The sequence below is a fragment of the Delphinapterus leucas genome, chromosome 4 (assembly GCF_059928025.1).
Source record: "Delphinapterus leucas isolate spDelLeu-1000000601 "Yukka" chromosome 4, BTC_Dleu_Yukka2, whole genome shotgun sequence".
In the NCBI taxonomy this organism is placed as follows: domain Eukaryota; kingdom Metazoa; phylum Chordata; class Mammalia; order Artiodactyla; family Monodontidae; genus Delphinapterus; species Delphinapterus leucas.
In genome coordinates this window covers 116,655,126-116,668,116 of record NC_143132.1, presented here as the reverse complement: position 1 = coordinate 116,668,116, position 12,991 = coordinate 116,655,126, and the positions used below count along the sequence as shown (strand labels likewise).

At 40.3% G+C, this 12,991-nt stretch overlaps 1 protein-coding gene across 15 annotated transcripts in view; it reads left to right on the top strand.

The window, feature by feature from the left end:
• ARHGEF26 (Rho guanine nucleotide exchange factor 26) overlaps nucleotides 1–12,991 on the top strand; it is a 279,113-nt gene that overhangs the window by 95,294 nt on the left and 170,828 nt on the right. For 14 of the 15 annotated variants that reach the window (XR_016393100.1, XM_089910975.1, XM_089910976.1 and 11 more), the window contains 2 exons: nucleotides 5,390–5,479; nucleotides 12,564–12,718. Coding sequence is in view for 14 of the 15 variants with exons in the window: in XM_089910975.1 (XP_089767101.1) it covers nucleotides 5,390–5,479; nucleotides 12,564–12,718 (245 nt within the window). In the remaining variant the exon portion in view is untranslated. Of the gene's footprint in view, nucleotides 1–5,389; nucleotides 5,480–12,198; nucleotides 12,719–12,991 lie in introns of those variants that run through there. The other variant, XM_089910982.1, reaches the window with a different exon arrangement.

The window sequence follows — 12,991 nt, the reverse complement described above, 5'->3', positions numbered from 1 at the left end:
TGAATTGTTTTTTCTAAGGCAGCGTTTCTCTCTCTTGAGTAGGAGTCCTGAATATCAGGATTATTCCCGCAATCTCCTAGTGTTGTAGGGAACTGAGGTTATCAATACAGCCAGCTTAGGGATTCATCTTCTTTTTCATTTGTGCAGGTTACTGATGGGGTTTTATAGATTCTGGGAAAACAATGTCAGTATTTTTAACAAAAAAACTGTGTACATAGAGCATTTATGGTTCAAAATCAAAATGCAGAATTTCAATAAGAATTGCTTCCCTTATCGGAAATGAAAGAAATTGGGAGTTCCCAGTATTTATTTTAGAGAGTGAAATTTTGTATGATGAAGCCCAAGTTTTTAGAACCGGACTCCACCTAAGGCCCTTGGGCAAGTCTCTCTAGATAGTTATTCGTTCTTGGAAAAAATGAGTAATATCTTTTTGGTAATTAAAATGCTAATGAAATTTATTTGCATAGTGTGAATAATACTTCAGTGAAATTGTTCCTGTATGTGGCTGACGTGACGGTGACAACTTACTGAATTGGGGCTTTGGAAAGACTTACTGACTTAGTCAAACAACTCAAAAACAAGAAAGATGTTTCTATCAAGTGAAATGTGTATTTATTCCAGATTTTCGGCTCAGATGCTGGGGCGGAGCCGGGGGGAGGGAAATTTCCAGGGAATCTGATAGTTCAGCTGGTGCAGAGTCGTGTCTGGTGTCTAAGGAGTGGTGCTCAGGACATGGTTTCTTTTGCCAATGAAATCGTCCCTGCTGCTCTCTTTTATTTACTCTCCTGTGGAAAGAGAATAACTGCTTTAACGTGCACCTCATAAAAATTCTACTTCTATTTGGAGATTATATTAAGTTATAAGCTTTTCTCATAGTAGCAGAAGAGCCAAGTTCTCTTGAATCTTTTCTTGTAACTTATTGCTTCAGCTATTTAAAAGAGGTAGATATCTATCTATTAACATAAAAAGATCTCTAAGCTGTGTCAAGTGAAGAACATTAAGTTGCAGAACAGAACAAATAGTGTAATGACATCTAGGTAATAAAATGTGTTTATTTTGATGTTTTTAAATTGATGACATATGTATGTCATCAATTTATAGAAATAGTACCCAGAATCATACACATCAGACTTTCAACCGTGGTTACTGATGGTAAAGCGAGAGGAGAGCAGAAGGGAGGAATTAATAAGGTTTTTTTCCTTCACTCCAAGTACTGCTCTGAAAGAATGCATTTAAGGTTTACAAAGATAACATTTTAAAAATAATGTAATCAGTAATCTTGTCAAAGATAGTGACTGTTGCCGTTTTATGGCGTGTCCTTCCAGTGGATGTAAATGTACACTTACACATGGATTCATGTGGTACCCATTTCATTTACTCTTCTAAATAGTGCTGCGTGGACTATGGCCTTACATAAATGATTGTGCTCCTCTGATGATTTCTGTTGAAAAGTTTCCAGAAATGGGTTTATTGGGGGGAAAAAAGGTAGGTATGATTTAAAGACCCCCAAGTGCCTTCAAGAAAAGTTGTCCCTGTATCCATGACAACCAGAAGTATTTCTAAGTGTCTATCTTACTGTGCACTCCCCAGCATCCAATATTCTTTTCATCTTTGTGAATTTGATAGATTGAAAATATTTTATTTTTGTTTTAATTTATATTTCCACATTAGAGAGATTGAGTTCTTTTTTTGCCACATAAATTTGGCCTAAAACAAAAAATTCAGCCAAATTTAATAAAGCTTTGACAGACGCTAAAGGAAGTCACGGCTTTAATATGCGGAGGCTGATTTTAAGAAAAACACTATATCCAAATTAGCGCTTGTCCCTTCAACGTAGTCATTAATCAGAGTCCACTAATGATACCATTGCTTGATATATTTTGGGGGAACTTTTTTGTTCTTAATACGCCTTTGGAGGTGGCGGCTGGTGGAGTCTATGTTTGGAAGTTTAGGAAATAAAGATTATAACTTTATTTTCCATTTTCCCTTTCATTTTAAAGTGGGATAACTAAAAAGGAATTGCCCCCCCCCCCTTTTTTAAGTGGCTTATAAATGATCTCTGAAGGCAGTTTACACATTAACATTTGCTGAGCGTTGCTTTGTGTCTTAGGTACTGGGCTGGGCACTGAACTAACAAATATGGAAATTTCACAATCTCTGCTCTCCAGTCTTTTTAGAGAGGTAATACCCAAGATGAGTCCTGAAAGACAAATAGGGGGGTATAAATCTAGATAAGAAGGAGTCAGTGGGATAGAGTGGGGTGAAGAATGTTCAGGTAGAGGGAAACACACGTGCAAAAGTGCAAAGGGACGTGGAAGGGTGTGCGGCTCTGAGCAGAGATTTGGTAAGACTGAGGCCCAAGATAAGAGAAGCAGGAAGTTAGGGATCAAGTAAGTAGGTGCCAGATCATGGTCTTGCTAAGATTTAATTCTGAAAGCTTCGAGGAGCCTTTTAAGGATTTCAAGCTGAGGAGTTGCATGATCAGATTTGAACTTAGGGGCTTCCCTGGTGGCGCAGTGGTTGAGAGTCCGCCTGCCGATGCAGGGGACAAGGGTTCGTGCCCCGGTCCGGGAAGATCCCACATGACGCGGAGCGGCTGGGCCCGTGAGCCATGGCCGCTGAGCCTGCGCGTCCGGAGCCTGTGCTCCGCAACAGGAGAGGCCACAACAGTGAGAGGCCCGCGTACCTCAAAAAAAAAAAAAAAAGATTTGAACTTAGATAGATTGAAAATGTTTTTTCTGGATGACACATAAGGGTAGGGCGGAAGTGATGGCAGAGAATTAGGAGGCCAGTAATCCAAAGGAGAGGGAGTTTGAGCCTGAGTGCGGGGACAGGGCTGGTGGGTGAGTGGACAGCAGGGCGGCAGCATGAATGAGACTTTATGGACTGTTTGGATATGGAGGGCAAAGGAGCCGGCGGCATCTCAGTGGTGGGGACCCAGCTTTTTGGCTTGGGGAAGCGGATGATGCTGGGATGATGCTGGTCCTCTAGTTTCCTCTTGTGCCATTTTCCTGTGTCTGGACCTTTTTACTTTCTCAGGCACACGGCACTTTCCCAGTGTCAGCCCTTTGCTCCTGGGGTTCACTCTGCCTGGACCAGCGCTCTCCATTGATTTGGGTGCTAACTCCCTTTTCTCCTTCAGCTGTCAGCCTAAATGACCTCTCAGGAGAGGTCCCTGGCTCCCTCCTCACCCTCCCTCTCCCAGAACCCCTGTTTTTTCCCCCCCTTTAAGATTTCAGTCTGTAATTATTGTGTCTGCCCTTCTTTTATGAGGATGGGGATTGTGTATCTCTCAAATGTTGTAACCCTAGCATCTGACACATACCATGTACAAAATAAACTTTTTTTTTCAGTGAATGTTATATTTATAAGGCGAAATATTGGCAAGTGAAAAAAATTAAGTCACAGACAAGCATTGAATAATCCATTTACAAAAATTAGAATTTCTACACATTATATGTGTGTGTTTATATGTTCATATAAGCATAGGAAAAAAAGAGAAAGTGTATAACCCATCTTGTTTCCAGTTACCTCCATGGAGTAGGATTAGGTCAGAGCCTTTTATGGCCTGTTTTGTTTACTTATGTATTATCATTTTTTATTTTTTACAGTAAGCATATGTAACTTAATGAAGCAGTAATATTAAAGTAAATCTAATCAGAATTTCTAGCTTCGCTTTTAACGATCACACGTCTTTATGGCCAATGATCCTTGTTATGGACAAGTTTTGTAGATTTTTCAGTTAATAAGAAATTGGAAATACAAAGTTTGTTTTGGTTTAGTCCAGTGAACTAATAATTATGTATTAGGTACAATGTAAAGGAGAAACTCCTGTGTGTCTCCTCTGTGCTCAGTACTCTACCCACAGAGCACTTCATTTCTGACCCTTGTGGTCACCAAATGTGTGGGGTCTTTCCCCACACCAAGTACTTCTGCTGAACCAGCTGGGTGTCTTACTGTATTCAGTTCAGTTCTCACTCCACCTGGAGGTATAGCATCAGATCCCACAGGGTAAGGGCTCAAGCCCGCAAGACTACACCCCCAACTTCATTTCAGTCACTAATCACAATTCCAGGTTGTTACCTGTGCTTCTGACCCACTGGCTATAAATCAAGTTCCCATGACTCCCTCGCCAGGTTTGATTAATTTGCTAGAGGGGCTCACAGAACTCAGGAAAACAGTTTACTTACTAGATGAGTGGTTTATTACAAAGGCTATTCAGGGATAAGAATGAACAGCCAGATGAAGAGATAAGGTGAGGTCTAGAAGGATGCCACCCTCCCAGCATGCAGGAGTGTTCTTGTTTACCAGCCTGGAAGCTCTCCAACTCCAAAGTTCAGGGATTTTTATGGAGGCTTCATTATGTAGGCGTGAATTATTCTATCACTGTCCAATAGTGATCGTGTTATCTCCAGCCCCTTTCCCCTCCCTGGAAGTCTGCAGGGCTGAAAGTTCCAGCCTTCTTTTTAATCACTTGGTTGGTTCCCCTGGCAACCAGCCCCATCCTTAGGGGCTTACCAGAAGTCACCTCATTAACATAAACTCAGACGTGGTTGAAAGGGGGGGCTTGTTATGAATAACAGAAGATACCCATTTCACTTTTATGCCCTGGAGCTATTTCAGGAACCGGTAGCAAAACTAAATTACAGCCAGAGATGCCCCTGTGGCTCTTACATAGGAAATTACAAGGGTTTTAGGAGCTGTGTGCCAGAAACCATGGAAAAAGACAAAATATATATTTTGTTTATTATAAATCATGATATCACAGCTACTCATCAAAGGACTATGAGTTTGTTCTGTTTGTAGATAAATCAGTAGTTCTAATTAAACTGAATTTCCCTTAGCTTGACCATCCTTGAAGAATCATTGACCATTAGGTTCCAATGGAAGGCTTTCCTCTTCCAGCATCCAGGTTACTGGTCACATGCTTTGCATGTAGAATCCTGCTAAGAATTTGCCTTTGAAGTCAGTGGTCTGCCCTCAGCTGCTCTGATATGAAGTGGGGAGAGAGGTGCAGCTTGCTCTGAGGTTGGTGATGTTCCCATGGGTGAAGGCAAGGAGGAGGGGCAGAGGAAAGGAGCAGAATGGAGTGGACTGGACCATTTGAGGAATCTGCCAAGTGTATGTGGAGGGCATCGTGTGATAATGCACAGAGGATGTGTGTCCCTGAAAATTCTCAGGACGTTTTTTTTCCTCTGTCTTCACATCCTGATGACACCACTTCCAACTGGGTACAAAGTCTTGACTGTGTGAAACTGTGAGTTCTTTAACTGTCTGGAATGAGTCTCTGGAGCTTCCACAGTGCTAATTGTTTCCTGTGAGATCTGCATTTGAAAGTGAGGTTTCTCTCGTTCACCTCTTAACCCTCCTTATTATCCTCTGTTTCCAGTTGGTTCGACTCTGCAATGAAGGAGCTCGGAAGATGGAAAGGACTGAAATGATGTACACAATTAACTCCCAGCTGGAGTTTAAAATTAAGGTATTCTCTCATACTTCTTCATAAATAGATTTGTTACTGCTCCTGCTTAAATCTTATGCGAATAAAGAGATAGTTGAGGGCAACAAAGTGGAGAGGAATTTGCTTCTCACAGCAGGGCCATAAATTGATTACAGAGAGGCTGGCAGGGGAAATAGCAGATGCTTTGCTTTGGACAATTCAGCTCTTGCTAATACCAGATAAAGTGACCTTTCTCTAGGCCACAGAGTTAGGTATTATCTAACTGGCACGTCCTTTTTTCCCAAGGAAGACACCAAACTTGAGAAAAGGGTGGTTAAAAATAATAGAATTTTAGAATAGAGAGGAGATTTCTTTAGTATTCTCAAAGTATCCTGCAAAACAGTGGTATCCCACGAGCTGGACCAGGGTGTTCTCCTAAATCAAATAAGTACACTCCTTTCTCAGTTTGCACAAAAGGATTACTAGTGAATTGTTCTTTTCAAATTTGTTTTTCTCCCATAATTCTTTTCTGCATATATGCTGCCTGCTACTGCGTGTCTCATACTGCTCAGGGGCAGATGACAGGATGGACAAAGAAGGAAATAACAATTAATGGCGAGGCTAGGCCATGGTCAGCTCCTTTGCTGGCTCACAGTTTAGTTCTTAATGTGTGTGAGTGTTCATGGTTGTGATTCTGTTTCGTTTTATGCCACTTGAATTTAATGAAGCAACTTAAAGCGGTCATATTTTTTCAGAGTGAAAGTGTTCCTAATTTGTGCAGTGGGATTAGAGCGATCGTGACATTATGCAGATAACTCTCTGCTGTGTCATATAGTTTGAGGGCCACTGATATAGTACAGCTACACCCTTTTATTTTATAAATGAGGGAAATACAACCCAGAGAATAATTAATTGTAAACAGGGTCATTCGGCTCGTGGTGGCAAAATCAGGACTAGGGTCCAGACATCCTGACTTGCAGATCAGTGTAAACTCTTCCACTGTGACACCCTGGCTATAAAGATTTAAATGCAGAAAGGTGATCCATGATTCTTCTTAGAAAATGACGGGTACTTGCTAAAAACAGCGTGCGCATGCACGCGCACGCACACTTTAGTTATTATACCCTCATATAGAAATTTACGGCAATTTCAAAACCCATTTTTTCCCATCCTTCAAAAAGAATCCTGTCCTTCACTTTCATTTGTTTCTAAGTATTTTAGAAAATATATCTATACATCAAAAGATTATTTTTAATCCCCTCTTTTTTAAAGATGATAAATCTCTAACCATTTCCATTTTAAAAGTTGATAAGTCCTTCCCTAACCATTTTTCTTTTTCTTTCTTCACTGATAATCAGTTGGTTTAAGATACCTTTAAGCTCTGTTTCTCTAGAACCACAATTAATTTGTAACTGAAAAAATACTTACCCCAAGGGTTCTTAAAACTAAGTGATTGGGGCTTCCCTGGTGGCGCAGTGGTTGAGAGTCCGCCTGCCGATGCAGGGGACACGGGTTCGTGCCCCGGTCTGGGAGGATCCCACATGCCGCGGAGCGGCTGGGCCCGTGAGCCATGGCCGCTGAGCCTGCGCGTCCAGAGCCTGTGCTCCGCAACAGGGAGAGGCCACAACAGTGAGAGGCCCACGTCCCACAAAAAAATAAATAAATAAATAAGTGATTAACATCAACTGAGTGCATGAGTTTTTGGTTTTTTGTTTTCTCTTGGTTCAATGATTAAGATTGCAAACTTAAAGGAAAGTATTCTAAGTTTAGATTTATAGTGAAGGACTTAATTCAGACCACTTAGAAATACTAATACAACCTTAGGACCTCATTTCTATAACACTTTATGGATAACAATGGACATTTTTATTCAGTTCATTTCAAAGACGCGAAGACAGATGTTCAAAGAAGTTAAGTGGTTTGTCCAAGCACGTGCATTCTTTCAACAAATTTCATGAGCACCTTTGTGGACTGAAGTGGGAAAACAAAAGCATGATCCCTGCCCTCAGGGAGCTTACCATCTAGTAGAAGACTACAGAAATACAAAGGAGTGAGCCAAGTGTACAGCTGTTATGGGATATAGAAGAGCTTTGAGAACACCAGCAATGGAGAGGGCGTGGCCGGCCCTAAGAATGAGGGACAAAGGGGTGGGGAGCTTGTAGCAGCCAGGCAAGGCTTCATACTGGAGGTACGCTTGAGCTGATCTTGAAAGGAGAGAGAGAAGGGTCTTCCAAGAGTGAAGAGCAGGAGCAAATGCACAGGACATGGTTTCAGCTGCTGTAGCCCAGGAATTGCACACATTCAGTGGGGTCGAGGTGAGCGGGGCAGAACTAGAACTCATGGGAAGGGCCTTGTGTGCCAAAAGAAGGAGCAGAGCCGGATCATCTGGGAGCCACTGAAAAGTTCAAAGCGTGGAAGTGACACAGTCAGATGCGCATTTAGTAAAGATGACCGTAGCATCATAGTAAAAGCCTTTTAAACTTATTCCAAATCCAGAAGTCATTAAAAGGAAAATTGATCGATGTGAAAATTTTAAAAATTTCTCCATAGAGTGAAAATTAAAGGGTATTTAAAAAGTGAAAAGGGAAATAGGAAACTGGGAAAAAAATTTAGAACTCACATATAGATAAAGCGTTAATATTCCCAACATATAACCTCAAAGTGATAAGAAGAAGAAAAGGAAAAAATCCATTAGAAAATTCCAAACTAGAAAACTGTCCTCAGAAGAGGAAATACAAATGACTGTTAAACATCTGAAAAGATGCTTTACTTCATTCAGAAGAAAATTGCTAATTGAAATTAAAATAATGTATTCTACCAGTTAGATTTATAAGTAATTCAAAACATTTTATCAGTGAGTTGTTGGGAAAGCCATGTTTATCTGTTGCTCGTGGGAAAGATTGTTATAACCCCAATGGTGGGCAATATGTCAATAACTATCAAAATTACAAATGCAAGTTACTATGACCCAGCAATTTTACTTCTAAGAATTTATCCTATTGATATACTCATGAATGTGTAAAATTACACACACACACACACACACACACACACACATACAGACATACACACAAAGTTACTGATATGGCATTGTTTTAATTGCAAAAGATTAGAAACAACCTAAACATCTATCAATAGGGGACTGATTAAATTATAGTATACCTAAATTATGTAAGACCACTCAACTTAAAAAGAAATGAAGAATTTTAGGAATCGATACGGTAAGCTTTCTGTCTTACATTATTAAGTGGAAAAAGTAAGGTGCAGAACAGGAGGAAAAAAGAGTATAAAAGTTGCTTATGTGTAAGAAATCTCTGGAAAGTTATAGAAGAACAGTAACAGTTACTACCTTGTAGGGGCTGTAATCAGTGGTTGGAAACTGAGTAGATGAGGTACGGGGTGGGAAGGAGGTTGTTCACTTAATAGGTTTTCATAGGACTTTTTTTTTTTTTAACAACCCCCCCTTCCCACTCTACACACATACACCAGATTCAGTTTATTATTTTAAAAATGTATTACAGCAGCTATGTGGAGGGTAAGTTGGGAATGTAATAAAACCGGAGGCAGAAAACCAGTTTGGAGACTGGAAGCAGAGGCAGAGAGATAAGCGGGATGCCTGGAGGAGGGCTGTAGCGGTGGTACCGCAGGTGTCTAGTCTGGTCGACTGGATGGAGAGTCACACCATCCACCTAGGTAGGGAATCCAAGAGGAGGAACGACCCTGAGGGAAAGGTAGCGGGTTCTGTGTTGGTTCTGTTTGGTTTATGGTCCTACCGTAGCCATTACTGCCATGAAAATATTTACTGAGTATTTACTATGTGCCATTTTCACATAGTCTCATTGAATTCTCACAGGAACCCCATGAAGTATCTAATTATTATTCCCATTTTATCGTTGAGGAATTCGAAGCTAGAAATAGTAAATTATTTGCTCAAAGTCATACACCAAGCAGTACTGAAGCCTGGATTCAGATCTGCGACTGACTGCAGCGTCCACATTCTTAACCATGGCAGCAAAATAATGCTAGTCTTTTTCTCATTTGAAGGGGATAAAAGCTTATATATATGTCTCTGTGTGTGTGTGTATTAGATATTTATGTACGTATGAATGTATGTATGTATGTTTACTTACATGTGTTTTTCATTTTTAAATTAGTAAGTTTCTGGCCGAGTATCATGTGCTGTACGTGGTAATGTGAGGGGTGAGGAGAGTCCACCGGATCGGCACAGGAAGCCAATATTAAGAGCGTGGACTCTGGAGCCAGCCTGCCTGAGTTCCAGTTGTAGCTCCACTACTTACTAGCTGTAGGACTTTGGGCATTACTTAACTTTCATTTCTTAGTTTTCTGAACCGTAAAGTAGGACTGATAATGGTACTTTCCCTCATGGAGTTATTGTAAGGATTAACTTAATTAATGGGAGGGCAGAGTGGAGAGTGACTGCTCAGTGCATATGGACTTTCTTTTTAGGGTAATGGAAGTGTTCTGGAATTAGATAGTGATGATCACTGCACAACACTGTGAATGTACTAAAAGCCGCTGAATTATATGTATACTTTAGAATGGCTAAATGATGCATTTTTGCCTCAATTTAGAAAAAACTTGTTCTTCCTTGTCTCACTGGCCCATAAAATTAGTTAAATTTTATGCTGAGGCTGGTTTTCTAGGATGCTAAGTAACACCAAAAAGAATGAAAATCTTTTCTCCATGGGAATTATATCAGTACCTTTAAGGATGTGTTTTTGTTCATGAATTTTTCTTTCTTTTTTTGCGGTACGCGAGCCTCTCACTGTTGTGGCCTCTCCCGTCGCTGAGCACAGGCTCCGGACGCGCAGGCTCAGCGGCCATGGCTCACGGGCCTAGCCGCTCCACAGCATGTGGGATCTTCCCCACCGGGGCACGAACCCGTGTCCCCTGCATCAGCAGGCGGACTCTCAACCACTGCGCCACCAGGGAAGCCCTCTTTTCTTATTTTTGATTCACACCTGGATTCTAGTCTTAGACGAAGCTTCTAAACTGTGGGAATTCACTTAGGAGCAATTTGGGCTACTGTGATTCTTCTAAATATTTTGGTTATTTTTATAGCTTCTTCTTAAAAGAAAGCCATCTGAATGAGTTTAATCTTTCAACAATAAACTGAAACAAAAAACATTTATAGTATCAGATTTTTGTTTTTTAAAGAAGCATAGACATATTGCAAGCCACTGTCAATTTTATATATACATTGGAAATTTATTTTTGCCCAGTGGAGTATGAGGTGTTCATAAAACTCAATCTGTTTTAAGAACAAGAGTTAACTGAAGCCTGCGTGCCTAGAGCCCCTGCTCTGCAACAAGAGAGGCCACCGCAGTGAGAGGTCCACGCACCACAATGAAGAGTAGCCCCTGCTCACAGCAACTAGAGAAAGCCTGTGCACAGCAACGAAGACTCAACACAGCCAAAAATAAAAAAAAAATTAAAAAAAGAAAAAAAAGACCAAGAGTTAAAAAAACTTTCTTCCCCGTCCTCTAAACTAAGAACAGTCATAGGGTGCCATTACATAATACTGTCATTGGTTTATCCTATACACGCAATAACAAGATAGCAGTGCGTTCCCAGTAGTTGCAGCCCTGTGGCAGGACCTAACCTGACTCTGACTATTTGTGGTGACCTCTTGTGTGTGCTGGTGGGGTCCTCCTGAGTTATCTAAGCAACCTCTCTGTCACCTTTTAAGTCTCAGCCATAGTCTGATTTGAGATTTGGAGGCTGAAAACTACATGAACTCCTTGAAATAGCCAGTTTTGAAATTTTGAGATCAGCCATACTGTTTCATCTTACTTGTTAAATCTTCAGGAAAATAGTATATAACTGATGAGCAACCTTCTTATAAACGTCCTTTATAAATTAAAAAAATATGAAATCCTTTCTTAGCGTTCTTATTTCCTCCCTAATATCCTCAGTTTCCTTTGGCTATTTTTAATCATTATTCCCTGAAATGGATGACATTTGGTTGCACCACACTTACTAGAGTTATCTTTTGTGTGTCCAAGAACTTTTGCTTATTTTTATGAATGTCGTTTTTTCAATCAGATTTTTGGCAGTAAGCATTTCTGGTAACTTAAAAAAAAGCTCTCATGGGTAAGGATCATTCTGAAGTTTTGAGAGTTTTCCAGTTGGAAACTGTAAACTGAATAAAGGAAAGACAGTATGCAGTTCCTTGAATATAGCCTTTTCTATGAGAGTAAGATGGACTATTCTGAAAGAAGTTCATTTTCACAACCAGAAAATGGCATGATGCTTTCAGGGATGAACTTCCATGAGGGAAACTACCATAAACTTAAGCAAAGGTTTTCTCCAGAATACAGCTAAGTAGATAATCAATAGACAAAACATTCGTTTGCAGGGTTTTTTCTTTCCTTTTGAATAAAGTCTTTTTAGTTCATGAATTGAATGCAGACTTTTTAATTTGTCTCTTTTTAACCGCAGCTATCAATGTTTTTTTCATCTGTTTGGATTCTGATTTATGATATTTAAAATAACTTCAGTTGATACCAATAGGTTTCCTTTTGAGGCTTTTCAGTTTTAAGTGACTCCTTATCAATCTTCTTTTCAGTTAAGAGTTAATGGAAGGGTAATAACTTTTGGTTGACCCAATAACATTTTCTGATTGAGTTTTAGTTTTTATATAGGCAAGTTAATATTAATAGTTTATTTATTTATTTTGTTTTGTTTTTTGTGGTACGCGGGACTCTCACTGTTGTGGTCTCTCCCGTTGCGGAGCACAGGCTCCGGACGCGCAGGCTCAGCGGCCATGGCTCACGGGCCCAGCCGCTCCGCAGCATCGGGGATCTTCCCGGACCGGGGCACGAACCCGTGTCCCCTGCATCGGCAGGCGGCCTCTCAACCACTGCGCCACCAGGGAAGCCTTAATAGTTTTTTATATTGGAAAATAAATTGTTCTTCCTGATTTTCTCTTGGAGAATGTGCTATCCTTCTCTAACTGTATTTCACTATTACGTACTTGTTATATACACTATTATATAAAATAGTGATGTATCATTTGTTTGAATGTAAGTTTTATACTTTACTTTCAATAATCCTAAAAGGACTTTACTTTGGCTTTGGGTACTGAGTGTTTCTCTTTTTGTAGCCTTTTCCTCTAGTCTCCTCTTCCCGCTGGTTGGTCAAAAGAGGTGAGTTGACAGCCTATGTGGAAGACACTGTGCTTTTCTCAAAAAGGACGTCCAAACAGCAAGTCTACTTCTTCCTCTTTAACGACGTGCTCATTATCACCAAGAAGAAGAGGTAAGCCTTCTTGTGGCGTTGCTCGCTGTACATCCAGTTTTGAAACTCTGTAATTCAGACACCTGTTGGAGGTGATCATCCTTTAAAAGCTTGAGATGTTAGGTGTATAGTTTCTACACGTGGACTCATACAAGCCTCTGTGCTTCATTTTTTTAAAATTACCTCTACAGCGAAGACTTGAATTGTTACCAGCATCATTATCCTAGCCAACTGCTGCTGGGCTTTTATAGCATGCAAACCTCTGCTCTAAACATTTGACAGGTTTATGTTATT